Here is a 21252-nt window from a genome sequence, read left to right on the forward strand (position 1 = left end):
TCACGCTAAAATTCACTGACCACTGTTTCACTGAGTCTGGCGAAGTTTATTGTCTTTAACGCTGGATCGAAGCCATTTGCGAGTGCTCTTGCAGTGCTGTTTTGGTCTTTTGGTCTGGAAGCTGGCGAGTAAGCTGTGGGGTGACCTGGAAGCACAACCATTGGGGTTGGTTGGGTTTTCATGGTTCGCAACTTAACTCCCGTTAGGTACGAATGACCAGTGCTGAGGCGTTTTCTCGATTTATGAGGTTCCGTGTGGAAAGCCGAGGGGTGTTTGTGGATGGGGAGAAAAAGCCTGATTTGAGAAATACTTAAAATATATACATTTAAGATGAGTTTCTCCTTAATGTCTACTTTTGAACTTTTTTCAGCTGTGCCCTGCTACGAACTTTAATTAGTCTTAACCTTTTTTCAGGCTTGTCAGTCTGCATTTTGCAAAATGCTTTGGCTTGCGGATAAGCCATGTAGCCAGGAGCTGTGGGCAGTGACCTGCAGTCTGTCTCAGGACCATCCTTTGAGATGGAATTCAAAATACAGATGTTGAAATTGGTGAAACGAGGTTGGCGGCCATCTGGAAGTTGGCCATCTGCTCCTTCCTACAGAAGCAGGGAGCGATGTGTTTGGGGGTCCCTGTCCCTCCTGCTCACAACCTGAGTCAAGATGGTTCAGAATTGTATCTTTGAAGCCTGATTTGTGAGTACTGGATTGCCAAGTGCTTGGCACTTGGTGATGTAAGGAGCTAGAAGGAGGGAAAAAGGGACGAATACTTCTAGAGAAGTAAGATTTAGAAATGAGCTGTGTAAAAGGACTTCAGTAAAGCACTTAAGGTCACGTAGCTCGAGTCTAGCAATGTGGAAGAAGAAAGCATGGAGCAAAGGGAGATGCAGCTTGCTATGCTGACCGATAGAAAACCGACAATAATGCCCCATCAGGGCATGGGGCTCGTTAATTATTTTGATGAAGCATCAGGAAATATGCCCAGGCAATATGCAGAGTTCATACCACACAAAAGCAAAAATGTGAATACAGGGACTGGAGGATGGAGCAACTGGGACTGGTGCGCTTAAAGGAAAGCCTTCCTACTTCCAGTCCCAGGAGGCTGAAAAGAAGACAAAAATACTGCAAGACTTGTTTTTGTGGCGTCAGCCTCTGCCACTGCCAGACCTTCAGTATTTGCTGGAGTGTCGGCTCTGGCTTTGGCGAGTCAGATTTGTGTTCAGCATCTGTGATGACCTGTAGATTCCTGCCCTTCCATGCTCCTGCAGTTTAGTCTCCAGCCTGAAATCTGGGACTATTATCAACCAGACAGGTCTAGGTAGTTAGCATGACGTCATGTCTCTTAAGCAGTTTATGGAACAGGGATGAAATTTATGGCAATAAATATTTTAAATTGTTTTTGTTTTGCTTCCTAAGGAGAAGAATTTCCTTAGGTGAGAGGTTATTTTGCAAGTGCCGCCACTGTATGATCTATCGATGGTTTCGGTACATAGGAAGCTTCATTCCCTGCAGTGTCGTAGGTTGAAATTGATACTCGCACTTAACAGCTTTAAAGATTCTTGTTTAATTACTGGTCATTCTTCTGAAGTGGATGACTCATTTAGCCTTCAGCGATAGGAGGTGTTCTGGCCCTCCATGTAACTCTAAGCATACATATTTTTGCTGCTAAGAACCACAAGAATGCGTCTTTTCCCCTTGCACGGCTCGTTTCCTAGGGTAATACAGAGGAAAAAGCATCTCAGAGTGGGTATGAAATGAGAAGAGGCATGTTGTGGACAAATTTACATCAACCCCGATGGCTGTTGGTGCACACTTGAACTCTGCCCATTCAGTTCTCACCTGGAAGGACATGTTTGGCTCTGTCTTATGGCCTGTTGTCAGTATTATTGCTGCTATTATGAATACTATAATAAATTAATAATCTGTTAGTCCATACTTCTATATTGGTATTTCAGATTAGGAAGCTATTTAATTCTGATGCCAGGACAGCATGACATTTCTGTGTTTCACTGTGTTCTGGCGTGGTAAAATGTTAAAGTTAACATTAAAACTAGTTCTGGTTTAACTGTTGCCAGCTTTTCTTCCAGCATTACAGGTTGTGTCTTCGCTGTGACATTGCATGTGTCAGTGGCAGAGGCCACTGCAGAAACACAGGCTTTGAATTTACCAGCAGATGGGCATTTCTGTATCAGCAGACAGCACTCGGTCTTGGTGCATTGAGATCTAAATAAATTTGCACCGATCTCAATAAATGTGGATGTTTTGAACCTTGACTTTCTAATGCTTCACAGTTGGGGTTTTTTTTTCCCTGCTTTGTCGGGGAGGATGACTGTAGTAAGACCGTGAGCTGATTACTCCCAGTATTATGTAATAATTTTGTAATGTGGGAGGGATATTAAGAATAGATGTAAGTGCTCTTGGAAGACTCTTTATGGAATAAGGTTTAAGCACCACTGTAAATAGGATGCGCGTTCCCTTTCATCCTGAGTCAGATATAGCTTGCCTGTTGCAGGGTAAATATGCTGACACCCAGGACAAAAATCAAGAAGGTCTTAGAAAACACTTGCAAAACATACAAAAAAAAAAAAATTCTTTAAAAATTGTCGTTATTTCTATGATGCATTGTCATCCTTGGATTTTAGGTGGGTAGCAGTTGGAGTTTGACTAAATACCAGCCCGGGCTCTGTCTAGTATGTCTCTGAAGCGCCTCTTTATTTCCTCACGTCATGTGTTTGTCTTACGATGCGCTAGTAGCGAATAATTCTGAGTTGGACTTAAAATTTAAAAACTTTCTGGTGTTTGAGTATCCACGCAGAGCCGTGAGGAGGCGGCTGGGCGAAGGGGCCGTTGGGAAGATGAGCAGTAGCTCAGGAGGGTCGTGGGGTGTCTTTCTGCTGGAAAGCCAGCGCATCAATGGTCAACTAAATCGGGGCTCTTTGGGGAAGGCTGAATCATCATTAGAGATTAAATGCCTGTTTGCAATGAAAAGACAACTAATTTGATTGATGTCGTCTTTTTCTCCACCAATGACATTTAAAAAAGAAACCAAGGGGTTTTTGGGGTGGCTGTTAAAGTTTGTTGAAGTCGCTTCCGTATGCCAAAATAGCTTTTTATTAATTGGAGTTAGCCTTGCAAGATAAGACCTTGTAAAAGTATTTTTTTTTTGTGTGGTGTGTTTTTATTTTTTTTAAAAGCTATTTCTGCATCATGTAACTAAATGCCAGACAAGATGCTGCAAGTCTAGTTTGTATTTTATGGAGTGCTCTAAAGGCACGATAATCCAGAGGATGGTTGTGAGAGGGATGATAATAGTAGGAAGGATAGTAATAATGACTTTATTTTTTATATTTTTTTTTAGGGTGCTGAATTTTATTTTATTTGTGTAAGCTTTTGAAAACATTAAGGTTGAGCTGCAATAGTGTATTATCAACAGTTTTGTTCTTCTGATTTTGGTGGACTTTAGAGCAGCTCTGCTGTCATTCCCAGCAGTTTTTTATAGAAAATTTTCTCCCCACTTCAATATTTTTAAGATACTTTCATTACAAAATTACTTGAAATTAAGATTAAGGGTGTGGGGGTTTTTTTTTGTTCCTTTTTCCTGTGATGCCATGTGAGTACATATGAATGTGTTTTTGCCATAGTGGTACTTGCTCATTTTGGATTATTTTCTGCCTCTGAATATTATATGATTTCTTGTTAAAGTGAATGACAAGATGATGTATGACACACTTGAGATGGTATTGAGAAGAGCATAGTTGGAAAATTGCAGTGATAATTTTCTTTTTACATCTCAAACGTACACGCCATTGAGGGGGGTGGGGAGAGAAAGTTTAACAGGCAACTCAAGAAAAGCATAAGGGGAAACCTTGAAAAATTACAGGGAAATTTCCATAACAGATACACGAGTAATGCTGGTTTAATAATGATTTCCTGTCATGAACTATTTTTATCATTTGCCTGCTCTCTGACGTGGCATTCTATTTAACATTTTTGAGAGCCACGTTTTAATCAGATTAAGCTCAAGGAAACCGATAGGTATCTGTTTGGCTCATGACTTCGGCTTCTGTTTCTGATTTAGTCACAAGACTATTGTTGCTGGAATCTCTTAAACCCCATTTTACTTCCACTTGCAGCCGGCGCGCAGCTCACGGTGTGCGAGCCCGGAGGTTGTGTGCCAGGGATTTTCATGATATATGCATAGGGTGCATTTTGGAATTGTTTTGTAAATTAAAGACGACTGATACAAACTGTCTCTCTTTCCTCCTGTGATTAAATAGCTAAAAATAGCTATCTATTTTTAGTTTCAAGCGTAGTAATGTTTCTTAGGAACAAACTCACCCAAAGCAGTGTGCGAGGAAAGGCTGATCATAAATAATGCTGATCTACTTATGTAAAACAAAAACGGTTAATAAAGCAGTGGATATTTTTTTTCATCATTTTATATAGTGTGCAGCATTCATAAAGCTTCCCATACAAGAGATGTCATGAGAATAAAATATAAATACGTATATTTTTACCATTGATATTTTCATGTTGTGCAGTCGTTTTATTAAAGACAGCAGAAAAGTTTGTAAGCAAAATTCTTCATTTAGTTCTCTGGTATTGTGCATGTCCTGCAAATTTAGGAAATGACAAAAAAAAGGTGTTGTGTAACATTTGGGGTTGTTGGTTGGGCTTGGACACTAGTGGATTTAACACCCGATTCGCTGGTCTCAGCATCTTGTAGCATGGGGGAGGACGAGCAGCCTGGCTTTGAAGAAGTTCCATCTATACATGCTCTCATAATTTCCAGAGCAAAAACCATGTATTAAATTTCTAATGATCTCTTTTGTCTCTTGCAAATACAGATTTTTTTTTTTTTGCCCACACAGTAGAGACAATATTCGAAAGCTGTGTTTGTATTGGATCTTCCTTCAGTGTATTATTTATTTGGTGTGCTAGAAAACTGCAAGTCTTTAAGAATTAGTAAAAGGTTATTAGTTACTTTCTGTAATAGAATTAGCTGACCTTTAAATAGGAGCATTATACAGGGGGTCTCTAAGTGGAAAAATGACAGAATGTAATTTTAATATCGTAGCAGTTTCGATTACTAAATTTTACAGTCACAATGTAGGAAGTATATGTTTTGATTAAATGTTGCTCTTCGCTGTGTTTTTTGTATTCAAGACGGAATTTAACCCCTCGGTTACAGTTTCTGCCACTTCTTACATTTGGCTACATTTGAACAATACAGAAAAATGAAGACTTAATTTGCTAAAAATGAATGTCCTTTGGTAACAGCAGCAGTGGGAGTTTTTTCTGTGGTTTTTATTAAGCATGATTATATGCAGATTCCTTGAGTGCTCGAACAGACTGTCTTGGGTTGCTATCAGGCATACGTGATGTACACCCTGGAGCTGGTCTCATGCAGTTCACTGTATCGACGTGCTATTATTTATTACTCTTTCCAGTGTCTGTATTTATCTACTATTTTAAAGAGAGATTTACTATAAAATACAATATTGCGCATGAAGTTTACGTGCACGCCTTCTGTTTTTAAGTTGGGAACAGGATACACCTCGTTTCCAAAGTAGCTATTAAAGCAAACTTTCTTAATCTTTCTCGTACTAACACCGGGTTTGTACTAATGGCATTATTAATTGTGCCATTATCTAGAAAAGATCTTATAAAGACTTTAACGATACTCTATATTTTTATTGCTATTTTTGAAACTTAGGTATAATGATTTTATTATGGCTTGGATTTCAGGTGAACTTCAGTAGAGCAGCACAGGCAAATCTGTAGTTTTTCAAATTTTGACTAGGTCTTACAACATTTGTTGAAATCCTTACAAGATATTCATCTATTTGTAGCATCATATAGGTCTGTCTCCCCATCTGTCTCTGTTTTTCATGACAACGAGGCTCTGGTACTCTATTTTTTTTTTTTTCCTTCACTTTAGTACTTATTCATTGAAGCCCACTGTAATGCTGTTTCTATCATAGTTATTTGTCCAACAGCTTTTATTGATCATTTGTGATAAAAGATTCCTTCATAGGGAGAAATTTTAACCAGCAATCAGTGAATTTGGTTTAATTAGACTTAGTTTTATACTGTAGGAAAGCTAATGCAATCAGAACCCATTTATGTACTATTAAATACGTAAATAATTAACATAATGTGCCAAAATCTCAGGAATATTGAAGAAAAAAACAGTTCTCACTGAATTATTTTCTGCTAGGCCATATTTATTAAGGAATTCTTACAACTTTTATACTTTAGAAGTGGCTACTCATCTACGCTTCAGATTCCCTCCAAATAAATCCTTATTTAACAGGATATCCCTGAGACTTTTTTTTCCCCCCAGTACTGGCAGGCTGACTAAAATACTCTCATCTGGTTTAAGTAAAATCTTTGCATTACTTGGCGGTGGTTTCTTTTGTACGTGGTGCTTAGAGCTCATTGAAGCTCAAACGGTACAGGAAATGCAAATCATGCAAATCATCCTCACGCTGACGATGTACAGTGGCGTGATTGAGCAGCAGTACGTATGGCTCGTGGGTTGACCACATGAAAGAAGTCATTTAAAGACCAGATGAGCCCAAGCTGGGTTAAGTTAGACTATGTGTGAGCTTCAAAGCTTATAGAATAGCATCCTTTTTAAAAATAAATTTATTTTATTAATAACACCTGCGCAGAGTTCTTAAACAGTGAGAACGTGTATAGATGAACGTTACATTAAATGTATGCCATACTTAAATCAGAAGAGCGAAATTGTTATTTTTGTGGGAATTCAGGTATGCATTCATGTTGGTGGAAGTAGACCTCAGCCTAATGCACTGCAAAAAAAAGTCCAGTTTGTGTTTGTTGCACTTAAAAGCCCAACTCTTCTCTGCCTTTCAGGTAAAAATGAAAATAAATGGAAGATAAAAGGGAATTTTGTCTGGGAAGAAGTTTTAAGAACGGGCTTTCTGTAAGTGCTTGTGAGTGGAGGGAAGAGGGATGTTGAGTGCTTGCTGCTTTGAGTTTCTTGGGTAACTTAGAAAAAAAATCCTGCATATTTTTTTCTATACTTCTGAAGAGCTCTTTCTGTAGTTCCAGGGCTTTCAATAAAGCTGAGCCCTCGTTGTGTCGTGTAACTCCGAACCTCGAAGGTGGGGGGAGCAGCTGTGGTGGGAACCCTGGGCTTCATCCGGTGACTCCTGTGAGATGGATGTGCAAAAACCTGTAGGCACAACCTGAGTAAAGTCGTGGGTGAAAATTATAAGCATTTCTCATATTCATCTTGCAATAAAAAGAGCGTTGGTGGTATATTCCTGAAGACATTGTTACCTATTCTTACCATCGGTGATACTCAACCTGAGTGGCTTTTAGTAAGAGTCTTACTTCTTACATTTTTTTTTTTACAGCCCTCATTCACTTTTCTCTGGTGTTTCGATGTTTTTAAAAGTTCAGATTCATTCAAATAATGTAACATGACACAAAGCTGGAAAATACCAATCTTGAACTGTTTCTGTGTAATCTTGTTTAATTTTTGCTTGAAGCAGTAGCCCTAAAGAGGTCTACTATGGGACCCGGACACTGCACTGTGTCACCCCGGTGGATGTCATCGTGACTTGATGTTTTTTCACTAGTGCCTTGCTCCTCCTTGATTTTCTTAGTTCTACTAATACACAGGAGCTAGAGAGGAGGAAGAACTTAATTATTTACCAGATTTTGCTGCTTTCCCATCAGGTCAATCCACAGGTCCTGTGTCATGAGGAGTGAGGCAGATGTCCCATCTTTCCCCCCACTCCTTCCTTTTAAAGACTAACTCTATTCCCTTCTTTAATATGATATATGAAGTCAAGAGGAGCGTCTCACCCTCTTGGTGAGACGAGCACGTACAAGCGCTGGTCATCGGGCTTAGTGCGCGGTTTTGGGTTCAGTTGGGGCTGGAATGGTTAAGTTCCTTCCTTCTGTGTGGTTTGTTTGTTTATTCATTTCTTTTTAAGAAAAGAAACAAAGGTGAACGAATGGATGGCATCCTGAACTCACCGCAAGATGCTGGGGAAAGGAATATGGTAAATAAATAGTGTTTTCCTGAGCCAGTTTGTAGAGTCATCCCTTATGGAGGATATTCCTGAGGCTGCTTCTGGCACAGGCTTCTGGGCATGCGTTTATACATCCAGCACACACTTAGTATTTTAATAGAAGTGGGAATTTAAATCACAGATATTAAATTGTCTTTTACACTCAGTGCAAGGAATACCAAGATGCAGGAGCTCACAGAGAAAGCAGAAAAGAAATTTTACTACTTGTATCTATAATAATTTAATGTCCGTTTTAGTGTTTGACAGGAAGAGCTTACTTAAATGTTTGTACCTAAGAGCACAGGGCTGTATAAAGATCTTTGAATTTTAAAGTTAACTTGTTTCTTCCAGCAATATAGAGAGAGAGATACAGAAAATTAATCCCATATGATTATGGTACAGCTACCAGTGCTCCAGAACCTTTTTGGAAATACTTTCCAAAGAACATCTCCAGTCATCTTGACAAACAGCTTGAGTAAAGGTGCCTTTTCAGGAGCCCTGAAAAATTTTATGTGTAGTCCAAAGGCATCACTGGAAAAATGGGTTTATTTGGAGACCTTGACCAGAACTATTTCACTTTGCTCAGTTTTTGCTGATACGAAAGCTTGTCGGCCAGCCACCTCGAACAGATTTTTAGCTTTCTGTGATGGAGAGATGCACAATCTTTTCCCAATAACAAATTAGCTGTTGTCAACAATTTTCTTGGCCATAGTTTAAATAGCTTAATTCAAAATGCAGCGCTTCGGTTCTGTTATGGGGTTTGATAAAAACGCAGAAAATATATGGATGTAGTATATATGCATGTTGTGTATATGTGTAAGTATATCCGTGTGTGCATCCATGCAAACGTGCATATACGTGTACCGTCCATGCCTGAAAATACGGTATCTGAAAATACTGAATTGCTACGTACAGTCCCATGAAGATAACAGTTTATTTCAGGATGTCTGTCAGGTACTGTGGTGAACAGGGTCCATGAGATATGTAGACAGAGTGATAATATACGAGTTGATTAAATCAGTAGACCGTGACGCTTGGTTATCTTCAGCTCTGGCTTGGGCTCCCGAGTTCTCACTGTGGCACTGGTTCTCTTCGTGGCCCTTGATAAGCAAGCTTTGGCCTCAGTTTCTTAATCTTGAAGATTAGAAAGCAACTAGTATATTCTTCTGACTTTGTTATGCATGACTTGGAGCCCAGAGGTGTGTGTTTCTCCTGCATGTTACTGGGGAATAATGGGCATTCAGCACTGGGGGCTTTATTTAAGGATAAAAGGAATCTGAAAGTTTCAGGATACCATAGTTGCATATGAGATGTATTGGGAAAACATAATCTGTAAAATATTTGGAAGCCTAAAAGCATTATTATTAGATTATTACATTGTTACTGTGTTCTTCCATGTGGGGAAAATCTCAAAATGTTGCAGCATTGGGGTTGGGTTTGGGGAATTATTTGGGGAATTCATCAGTGTTGTCAAAATTGACTTTAATGTGACTGTAAATGGCCAGTGTAGTTCTTAAGCCTGCGGGACGCTCACCCAGGAGCTGGAGGCCAAAAATGGGCAAAAGGCTTCAGCTTCAGAACTGTCAAATTCTCTCACTTTAGCGCACATTCTCTTTTTCTTTGAATTCTCTCCTGTATGTGTCTGCTCTTGCGTTGGCCCCTTATGTCCTATGTCAGGGGCTCCGAACTGCCTTGCCCAAGCTGCAAAGCTGAGACCCTTTTCTTCCTTTTCTTTTACTGGTGACATTAATAAATAAAAACCTGTTACGGTAACATGTGAAATAAAATGATAGGATGTCAATACAGATTACACTTAAAATCATGTTATGTAAATGGAAATAAAACAGCTTATGGTATATGCCAGGCATGATGCAAGTTTTATTTAATAAATATATGACTGAAGGTTTACATTCAATCCAAATGCTCCCCTTTGTGATCTTTAGCCATGTTTGTAGAGAAAACTCTCTTAAAGCACTTAAAGTTTAATTCGGAACAGACAAAACAATTATTTTTTGAAAGTCTGCTGAAATATGTTTGGCAGCTTTTGAATTTAGGAGAGTGTTTGTCTCACTACTTTGAAATCTCACTGCAGTCGGTCGTTCAGCCATTGCGGTGTAATTGTTCAAATCTGGTAGTGAGTATGGGCTTTGCAGAGTTAAAAAATGATCTAGTAAGAAAGCCTGCCGGCCAAAAATAGTGTGTAGTACATGAAGACTGAATTTTTCCTTATTGATGTGCTTTTGAGTATCGGTCTAGCTGCTGTCCCCATGGTTGTGGTAAGTGCTGGTTGATAAATACCTCGGTGTAGGTAGGGCTTTGGGCCGCCAGTACCTACCAGTGAGTGGGGCTCTCCTGCAGCCTCTTGTTTTTGTGGTCTCTGTGACTGAGCATCATCTTCTGCGTGCAAGAGATGCTGGAGGAGCAGCATCAAATGCCCAGTAAGATGTTGCAGTGATCACGGTCACTTGAGGGCTAGTGAGTAGCTCATGTTGGCCCATGCTGATATTTGAGGAATAGGTACGATATTAGGCTTTGACCTAAATAGTCAAATCAGAGAGCCACTACTCTCCTGGAGATTTGAGACTAGTGTACTGTGACATCCCTGCTCTTCTCATGGCGCTTTCTCATTTAGTTTATATCTAATACCAACATCTATTTAATACAGGTCTGTATCTATTACATAGACACTGGACACAGAGGTCTGGAGGCTCTTAAGCATTAGTCTTATTAATTTCTTAGTGAACAGCAGTGTGCCTTTATTTTCTGTGAGTATAAATGATGTAACATCGTTTATACTCACAGAGAATATGTTTACGCACCAATGTGTGGCTATTTCTTATGGGAAGAGAAGGAAGAAGATTGACACTGTGCAATGTAGTTTTATAGTTGAGCTATTGTGTGAACACGGAACAGAAACATTTAAATGGTAGTTCTGATTGCCAGTACACTGATCACACTGAATAGCTTGCTCGGTTTATATTAATGCAGAAAAGTTGCCATTATGCCACAGCAACAAATGTTATAGAAGTGTGAAGGGCAGTTGGGAGAAATAAATATTTGTACTTGCCTTGTATTTGTTTGTAATATTTGATTAAGTTTTTTTTTTTATACATGTATATGAAGGAGTATGCACTTTGTGAATATATATTAAAATCACCAAGTTATTCCTAATGTTCTGTAGCACTGCCTGCTCCTGACGAACATCTGATATGGATCATATGCCTCTAAAAAGAGAAGTTCCTCGAGCAAAATATCCTCATGAAAACAGGTTGGAGATACTCACATTCGCTCGCTCGCTCTCACTCGCATGTTACATTTTGGCACGTTGTAGAAGCAGGTAGCATAGCTACTACCTGCTGTTGAAAGTGTTGAAGATACTGAATTATTTATTCCCTCTTCTGCACTATCCAAACTCGTTTTGGGTAGTTTGACACATCTCGGTCTTCCATATGGATACTTCATGGTGACAGAGTTGCCAGATGCTCAGGTTTTATGACAGTCTGAGTTTTTTCGAGGACTGTATTAGTTTTCTGGGAAGACTCCTGCTTTTCCTGAGGTCCCCATTCCTAGGCAGTAGTTATGCCTTGGGTTGATGCTCTGGAGTGGGAGTTTTGGGGGAAAATTAGCTAAGAGCTTCCATAAAAATATTCTTTAAAGGACTAGATTGTATGAGATGCAATCAGAGCCATGGGATATTAGAAAAATGTGAAATCCATTTCCTAAGAAAACTAAGTTCCTTTTAGCGATAGCCTTCAGATTTCTAAAAAAAGAGTTTAGATCTCAAGGTATATAAAGCAACATACAAAACAGCCTGAAATACTTCAGAGAACAGGATTTTTGGGGCACTTGAAGCTTAAAACTAACTGGTCTGCTAAGACCCTGCTCATCTTCTCTGTGGTTGTGCAAAGTGAGTGGGTCTTCTGTTGTTTTAAAATATTAAATGTGTAAACCTGAAAAGTGGGAGAAGATTTGAGTTTTGAGTTTGTCAGTACTTTTTAAAGTGAAGGACAATCGGCTGTTGTTTTACTTCACCCTTCATTCATTAGAGCATCTATTCATGTAAACTTTTTTAGGGGAACCTCTCATGATTTTGATGAGTTTGTGCTGCACTGAATTGGATTTATCCCACTGAAGGGGAATCAGTCTCGCTTATAGTGAGGTCCATATATCCACACCAGATGATGTGAAGTAATGGTCCTCAAAGTTTGTTGTTCAGATCTGCTACTGAATAGTGTTATGTGTAGTCTTAAGACTTCTCCATGTTGCTATAACCTCTTGGGCATATTGCATTTTTCGTGCCAGTCATTTGACATGTTTGGGTTTTTTCTCCAGAGTTGGACAGGTAAGATAACGGATGAAATGAATTTGCAGATTTTAAAACAATAAATAATGCTATCTAAATGTTACCTAATTGAGTAGAACACTAGTTTTACAAGTCTCTTTAAAAAAGTCTTTTTACTGTATATCACTACATCCTGTGTATATACCCTTGATGATTTTGTTGCCTTCAGACGCTGTCCTTTCTTTTTCTTACATTTTTTTTTTTCTTGCTCCGTTGCAGCATATACTTGAGCAGAGTTAGTCGTACATCTCATAGGCCATCCAGCAACGGCTGCTTTTCACTAGTGGGTTATTCTGATTTGCCCACGTTCTGCTCTTATAAGTTGTCTTTTCTTTATTATTTAATGCTGACGATGAAATCTGAGTGAGGAAGATGATGTAGATTCATGGCTTTCTCCTTCCCCCCATCACCATAGCTATGGCTGCTTGGTCTCATCCTCTCCCTTCATGGAAACAGAGAGGACGAAGTAGCCCATGGTGAACAATCTGGCCGCTAAACTAAAAATGTGCATCTGTTAGCAATTAATTGAAGCCAAATTTAATTACAAATTAGGGAAAAAAATAGTACCACACTTAAAATTCAAGAAGCTTCGGTGCTGTTGCCTAAAAACCAAAGCAATCCAAACAAAATACTCCCCCCTCAAACGTCTAAAAGCTTTATCTGTGAGAGAGTCTCGTTCAGGCTTACTTTTTGACGTTAAATAGAAACGTAGTTTTGATTAACTGTTTTCACATCCTTTTCGGTATCTTCTGAGTTTAAAGGTCATTGAGCGTTTAAGGCTAGTTCTTAACCAATTGTGTCAGCTGGGCATCTGGCCCCAAAATTTGATTCTGAGATTTGGTTGTGCATAAATATTCTGATCGGCCGTACAAAATAAAAATTCGAAGGGTTAGGAGGGAATTGAGAAAGAATCCAAGTAATTTACAGATTAAATAATTTATGTAACCTCTTGGATATGTTAAAGGCAAGAGATTTGCTATTACTCAGCTTCAGCCCCATTCTAGTTTTGCTGAATAACATCAGTGGGGTCCACAGGTTGAGCCAGGAGCTTCTCGAGAACTCTACCCATGGTCCTAACAGAGGTCTGAAAGTCTGGGTGGCATGAGGAGACACAGGGAAGGGTGGGACAAGCAGTAGTGTGGCTGCGAACACAACCCCCTTCGCCTCCCGCTGTGTCAGATAGCAGATGTGCATGCAGATAGTTTAGGGTTTTGTTTGGGCTGTGGTATCTATGAAGAAGGGGAAAATGCATTTGATTTCTAGGCAGTAAATTCTTTTGGAAAATATACCTAAGGTCTGTCACAGTAGGAACAAGAATTTCAACTGTAGTCTGAAATAACGTACTATAAAATCAGGGGGGGAGAATGTATTTCTAAATCAAAATATCAAAAAAGGGATTGGCAATATGAGTTCAAAACGAGCTATTCATTTCAACTGTATTTTAGCACGCAAGACAACCCCCAAATCCCAAACTATTGAACTGGTAGCAGCCATGAATATTTATCACTGTGTACTATATGTACGTAATTACAGCAAGAGGAAAAAATATTTTTCTTTACAATTAATATTTGTAAACGTTTATGAAAGTACATAACAAATAAGACAAACACATGGCCTAATTAAGATGAAAGGCATGACAGCCCTTGTGATCTGTTCTGAAAAATAAAGAACGTTAAAATAGTAAGACTTAATTATTTTTGTAAACATTTCAAATTATGCTCTATCTAGAAAACCTTAATTTATGAGATATATATTATAATATCTATAAGCATTTTTTACATTTGTACATTCCATGTAAAAGTATTGTTAATTTATTATTTATTATACTGTATACTGTCATATTATCACTTATTAGTATTTATTGTTCAGAAATTCGGAGTCATCTATTGTTTAATGGAAAATGGAAAAGCATTTCATATCTGCTTGCAATTTGTGTATTCTTGGGCTAGTAATAAAAATTCAACTTCTACAAATTGTTCATATAAAAATGTGTGTAATAATAAACAAAAATAATCAGTCTGTTTAACATTCCGGGCATTAATAATGCTATTTGATATAGAATTTACATTTGAAAAATAAAGCTAAATCCATGCTGGGTTGAAATCAAGGAAAGTATGGTAGTGGATGAGATGGAGGAACCAAAGCCCTCAGGTTTCTTCCTGAGGAGCTCGAAGACACCATGGTCTCTGAAGCCCTTGTTTCTCAAGGTGGATGTGTTTATGGTCATACCTTTTGTCTTTTCCTTGCTTTATTTCCCTGATATTTAGGGAGGCAACGTAGCAGAGCACTGTTCGGTACGTCTTCCTATCCCAACCCTGCTTGCCTTCACTAGAAGGATGAGCTGCCCCTAATCTCACTTCACATGGTTCCCCTAACGGCTCCTGTTCTTTGCTATAAAATTTTGGTTGGTTTCTGATCAACTGGAGAAAATGTAGCCACCAGCAGTGGTGTGGCTGTTTTCTGTGTTTCACAGTTATCGATGACGATTTGTTGGGTCGTTGGTGCCTGTGCGGCCTCGGGTGGCACCCTGACTTGCTCTGCTGACTGCACAAGAACTGTGCTCAGAATAAAACCGTATTTGGGGTAAAAATCAGGGGGTTTAAGGTTCTGCTCTATGACATTAAACCTGCCAACTGAAATTTCAGGAAAAAGAAATGCTGTTACAGTGTAATCTGGGCCTTGGCAAGAGCAAAGCGGTCAATGCCTTGTCAGGTGGGACTTGATGCCTTTGAGTGCTCAAGGTTTTAGTTCTAGACTGGTGCAAAACCACTTCTTCCAGCATCACGCTTCCCTCCGGAAGGATGGGTGAATGTTAATTCAGTCAGGGCCATCTAATGAACAGTCTTTTTTTAGTACCTGTATCCCCCCAAAAGGCTCATATTTGTAGCCATACCCAAATCTAACTGTTTTATCCCAATACTGCGCCTGGCAAATGAGGAGTGCTCGTACCTCTTTTCTGGACTGCCAGACCTTCAATCATAAACTCATTGTACTGCGAATGTAGTTGTTCTGCCGCGGAGATTCATGACCTTGGATTTCATTTGCAGTGCAGGATCGTACCCTACGGTAAATCCTGCCTCTCCAGGGAGAGCTGGGTGTGGGTTACCTGGGCTGCGATGCAAGAGGTGGCCGTGGCCGTCAGTCCTTCGTGCTGGCAGAGCTTCTGCCAGACAGAAGGAATATTCCCGTACAAATCAGGTGCTGTTTTTAACTTGTTTTTTAACTTTTTTGTGCTGTAAGCCTGGTGAATTGGAAAGTTCAGTCTCCATATCCATAGAAACATAAATATGCCCTGTGTGGTCTCCCAGGGGGAAGGCAAAATGTGTTTTTAGTTAAGTTGCATGGGAGTTTAATTGAAAGATTTAGGGCAATGCTGTAAAAGAATGAATCATGGTTACGTGACACAAAGAAGATTTATAAAGCAAAATAAAAATACTTTAGCACCATTACTTTTATCATTTGCTTGATATAAATGGAAACCTGTACTAGTCATTTTGTCTGCTGGTAATGAAAAAAAGTAAAGGCTTTTATATTTTACTGATTTTTCAGTCCTTTGGTGTAAAATAATCGGAAAGACAATAGCAAAGGTCAGAGTGTTCTCCAGACGCATTGCGGCTCTCAACCTGCAAGCGCGCTCAGCTTCCCTTCCGTGAATATTTGTATGAACTAAGCACATGCTTAACTTAATTCACATAAGTAGTTCCTCAGAAGTCAGAAGGACTATTAAGTGATTCAAGTTAAGCACAAGCTTAGCGTAAGACAAGGCTTGTGTGGATGGTGGCCCTGAGATTTGGCCAGCCTCCAAGGCAGTGATGCTACTTCATGTGTGATGGTCCTGCTCTATGGAGGAATGTCACTTGTAAGATAGAAAAAAAAAAAAATACTTTGGGGGTATTCCGGAGAGCAGAGTTAGGGCAGTCGCGTTCGAAATGTGACCTTCAACGCAGGTTTTGTGAGGATCCGCGCAATGTATTTCTTGAAGAGTGCTGTATGTTATGTGTTGGTAGGTCTAGATAAAAATACCATAATAGCAGTTGAAAAGTGGGGGGGTTTGTGAGATGGTAGGTTAATGATGTAGCTGTTAATTTGAATTTAGCAGACGTTTTAAATATAGGTTTCTCTTACAGAGACAAAAGTTGCAATTTAAAGCTCTTTGGTGGTCTAAAAACAGCTTAATTCTCTAGTAGCATGGTAATAAGTACTAATCCAGCTTATACAGTGATTGTAGTATGTCATGTTTGTGAAAGATTGCCTAACTCTGCTTTCTCTGGGTTTTATGTTAATTTTTTTAAATTAAACATAAAACCTTATAACATCTTTATGCTGAGATAAACTGTTCAATTTAACTTGTGCTCAAGCAGCAGCTGTCAGGAATTATCACGTTTCGAGCGTTCTTGCCATCACCTTGTGTCTCTACCTCCCGGATACACTCCGTAGGATGATAAAGCTCACCTTGTTAGGATTTATTACTTAAATAATAACCCGAGGTAAAATGAAAGTTGATGTCACACGGAATGGCAACTGACATAAATATATGTCGCATGTTACATTACAATAAACTTTTCTTTCTTCCTCTTGCAAATAGGTGTTAAGTGGAAATACACTCCAGCATATCCTCCGGTGCCCCGCATGAGTCCATTAGCCACGTCCATGGCTGCTCTGCGGGCATGTTCCTGGGGACTCGTGCTGTCAGGTGGTGTTTAAGCTTATAATGCCAGAGAAATGGGTTATCGCTGGTGGTTCGCAGCTCTTATGCCGGTAAAGAAACAACTATAAGAACATCTCGTATTTGTTGGGTTAAATTCTGGAAATGCTGTGAATGCAAGCGAAACAAGAAGGGTGTTTTCGAATAATATTACCAGTTAAGTGGTTTTGTTTGGTTGGTTTTTGGTAAGAAATGTAAGCAGTGTCGCTTCAGGCTCTAAATCTGAATTTTTAGTATTCACATCAGTTTTCTCTTGACACTGGTTTATTGATGGGCTGGGTGGTGATAAGTGATCTGCTTGTTAGTTGGGTCTTATCCCTTCCCATTTACAGTGGAGAAAATTTGGGTCTACCTCTTGCAAGCTTTCCAAGTTTTCAGCCTTACTAGAAGCCAGCCTCCCACTCCCTCTAACGATGCTATTCAGTCCTCCGGTTGGTCTAAGCTGGTACTGCAAACATTATTTTCCTTTCCTGCGGCTATCACCGTCTTTTTTTCATATTCTTCTCCTAGTTATTCTGTTGTCTATCTGAGCGAGTTCAGATATTTGAGAGCTGCATGGTTTTGTCTAAGCTTTTAACTTTTGGATCTCATTTCTCAGGGTGCTTCCCCTTGCCCTTTTCCCACCAGTCATCATGTTAACCTTGGCACCCCGACTGTCTTCTCTTTCCCCTTTTGCTTCTGCGTCTTGGTCTGTGCTGCTTCCCGTGTTTCAGTGCCACTGTGCCATCTCTTTTTTCTCCTCTCTTCGTTCAAACACAGCCAAGTTTATAGACTGAACTGCATCAATCCAGTTTTCTTCCTAACTCATCGCAGAAAGAGATTTTCTGAAAAATCAGGAAAGGAAAGGATAAACTATAATGCAATCCAGAAATAGCCAAAATTTTGCCAAGCAACTGTTTAATCTAACTTTTGTAATATTTGGGGTACGTTTTTTCCTGTTTGTATTTTCTTTGTCACTCAAGTGCTAAACTCGCAGCCGTCTGAGCGGGGGTTTTACGTCGCCCGTAGGAAGCTTTCCTGCCTCTGCTTTGAGCCTGGCACCCAGGTCGTTATGAGGTCCGGAGGTTATTACTCTTCATGACAAATAAGTGATGACTTAACGTAAAACTAGTTTTTCCTCTTAGTATGGCTCGTAATAAACCCAAGCTCGCATCTTAATTGGCATTCTGTTTGACAGTCCCTTTAGAACGATCAAATATTTGATGAACAAGGCAATAACATTCATCTCTTACTTTCGTAAGCCTTTCAGATTAGCATTGACTCAGGTTGATGAAGATGGATACAGGATCTGTTCTCTAGGAAGTGTTTGCTCTGTAGATACAGATTATCGAAGAACGGTGTGTGGTAGCATAGGTGATAGTGATATATGTGGGTGTTTGGGGGAGTTCACGAGTTTTAAGGTTGACAGCTGGAATCAGAAGTTTATAATATTATGTGATGTCAGTTTGACAGTACTCTTGAACACAAAATGCATGTAAAAATAGGAAGAGTGGGAATAAAATAGCATAAAGAATGGGAAGAATAGGAATAAAAGTAGAAAAAAATAGGAAAAAGTTTAAGAATTAAACATTGCATAAATAGATTCTGAATCTGAACCACCAAAACGGCAGACAGCAAAAAAAAAAAAAAAAGCCAGAAACATGCTATGTTGAAGAGTAGTTTATTAAAGCTTACTGTTTTATGTGCAATAAATACCTGTTCTCTTTTTTATCCCTTACGATGAGAAATGTGTAACACAAATGTTTACGGCTCTGCGAATCTCAAGGTTCAGGATTCAGTTGGCTTGAAAGCGGCGTTAGCCAGGGGACAAGAGATGCTCGCATACTTGTGGTGAAACTGGTTACAGTCACGATTTCGTATTACGCATTTAAATACGTTCATTTTCTGATAGCCTGGTAAGTTTTATGAGGCTAAGGTAGCAGCTTGGAGTGCTGTTTTGTGCCTGCTTTGTATAAGTGAAAGATGTGTGCACTGTTGTAGACTGTGGAATAGCAGGGGTGCTACGGCAATACTGGGGTGCAAGGGTAGAAACAACATTTTGTTATAGAGGATACCTAATAAAGATGTGAAAATGAAACAGAAAAAGGGTAAAAAGAAAAAACAGAAAACCAGACCGTACTAGATAAGTGCACTGCATAAATCAAAAGGGTTTATGTCATAACACGAACATGTGCCATTCCTGCTCATATATTGAATTTCAGTAGTTGGTTGCATAAAGAAGTAAAGTGTAATGAAACTGGCAAGCAAAGTATTCCCTAGTCAGCCTTATCTTTGTTCCATTTGTCCTTCAGATACAGCTTTTCTTGCCTTTTTCAATAAAATCCATCCAGCTTTTTTTTTTATTTTGCATCTCTCTGTAACCGAGCTGGGAAGACCAATGAGATTCAGTGCTTTTCTAGTTGGGTTCTTAGCAGCTGCTTTTTAAGAGATCAAAACTTCGCATGCTGCTACACGGTATTAAGGCTTAGCTATTGATGTGTCCCTATAGGGGTTATGTTTTTCTTGGGGTGGGGAGCAGGGGCAGGGGTGACCCCTGCGAGCACGCTCACAGACGGTAAACACTGCTCTCCTTGTTTTCCAGGATCCTCTTTGCAAGCTCGGTGCTTAACCTGGCTGAACTCGCCGCCCTCCGTCCTGACCTTGGCAAATTGAAAAAGGTCCTCTACTTCCACGAGAATCAATTGGCATATCCTGTCCAGAAATGCCAGGAAAGGGATTTTCAGTACGGGTACAACCAGATTCTTTCATGGTAGGTGTTTCCGCACCGCTCCACGTTACTTAAGGTGTCCTTCTGTCTACAACCTCGCAGCATCGTAAGCCTGAGGAATCCTCCTCCGTATAAACCGTGACCCTGCAGCAAACCGAGGTACCAGCAGGGTCCCAAAGAGAGGTTGGTAAGAGTGCTATGGCAAAAATAATCTGCTCTACAAACTCATCTCGATGAATTGTATGAAGTCACCGATGCTGTATTGGGCTACCGTGGCGTTCCTGTTGGTGGTGCGGATTTTGAGCCGTGTCTCGGCCGTAAGCGAGATGCTTTTTCAGGGATGCTCCACGAAGCTGCCACTGATCAGCTGTTGCTTGGCCGTAGCTTTTACTGCAACCAAGTGAAATTATGTAGAGGGTTTTAGGGGAATAAACAGAAATTAAAATGTAATGCAGCACTTTCCTTGTGAAGAGAAGGCAGTAAACATACCAGATAAATCCTTGTATTTCTTTCATCTCGTATTCAGGAATTGTGCAGTGCTAAAATACTCAGACATTTTAAAGGCTGCGGTCCTTTATTGTTGCTAAAAACAAATGTATTTCTCGAATCTGAGTTAATGAAAGAAGTTAATAACAGCAACACTGAAAGGCTTTGTGGCTAGGCACAGTACAGACCTAAGTGAAACAGCACAACTCAGTTGTTTTCAATGGAAATAAATTAATTTCCATGATCTTTCTCACCTATCTGTTAGTAGGAGAATTATTAGGAATGGGGATTGACTCTTTTAAGGTACAAGTTAAGCTTCTCAATCTTTATAATAGAAGCCAGCTGATACTGAAATAGTGATCCGTGTATACTCTGACCATTCTGTAGCTGCTTCTGCCACTGCATTTGCAACATGTTTTACTTACTGGGCAGTAAAGATGGGAAAGTATAGTGAAAGGTCTTTTGAGAACAGAAGCAGTGATTTTCAGATTTTGTAGCAAAAAGGTGTAGTTTTTGGCACTGGGGCAAGAAACATTTTTTGTATATATATTTTGCTTTATTATGGCTGTTATTTTTCACACATCTGTTATAAGCTGACATACATTCATCCTCAAAATAGGCGCTTTTTAAGATAATAAAAGAATCTTCTTGCATTGGGGAAAAAAAAATTGAACACTTCTATAGGTACTCCATTCTGTCTCCTTCAGCCTCCAATAGCTTCTCTATGTAATTATATAATATTCATCTTCCCTTCTTGTTGCTGCAGAGACCCCAGCAGATAGAATTCATCTCCTCTGTACTGTTTGTAACTATCTAGTGGTCATCTGTAAAGAAATGCCATCTTCCCATCTTCCAAATCTGTTAGAAATGCTAGAAATGTGAAAAATGCATCTTTCCAGTTTTGCACTGAGGTTTTGGAGATTATTGAAATTGGAGCACTTTGAATCTTCAGGTTGGTGCTTTGA

General features: G+C 39.5%; 1 protein-coding gene across 7 annotated transcripts in view; it reads left to right on the forward strand.

Moving 5' to 3' along the window:
• GTDC1 (glycosyltransferase like domain containing 1) overlaps positions 1–21252 on the forward strand; it is a gene marked incomplete at both ends in the record, with an annotated part of 125578 nt that overhangs the window by 13455 nt on the left and 90871 nt on the right. For 6 of the 7 annotated variants that reach the window (XM_082001707.1, XM_082001708.1, XM_082001711.1 and 3 more), the window contains one exon: positions 19676–19843. The exons of the other annotated variant lie outside the window; for it this stretch is intronic. In XM_082001707.1, coding sequence (XP_081857833.1) covers positions 19676–19843 — 168 coding nt within the window. The remainder of the gene's footprint in view (positions 1–19675; positions 19844–21252) is intronic. 7 annotated transcript variants of the gene reach the window in all.

Source organism: Phaethon aethereus (assembly GCF_964289735.1).
Source record: "Phaethon aethereus genome assembly, chromosome: 6".
NCBI lineage: Eukaryota > Metazoa > Chordata > Aves > Phaethontiformes > Phaethontidae > Phaethon > Phaethon aethereus.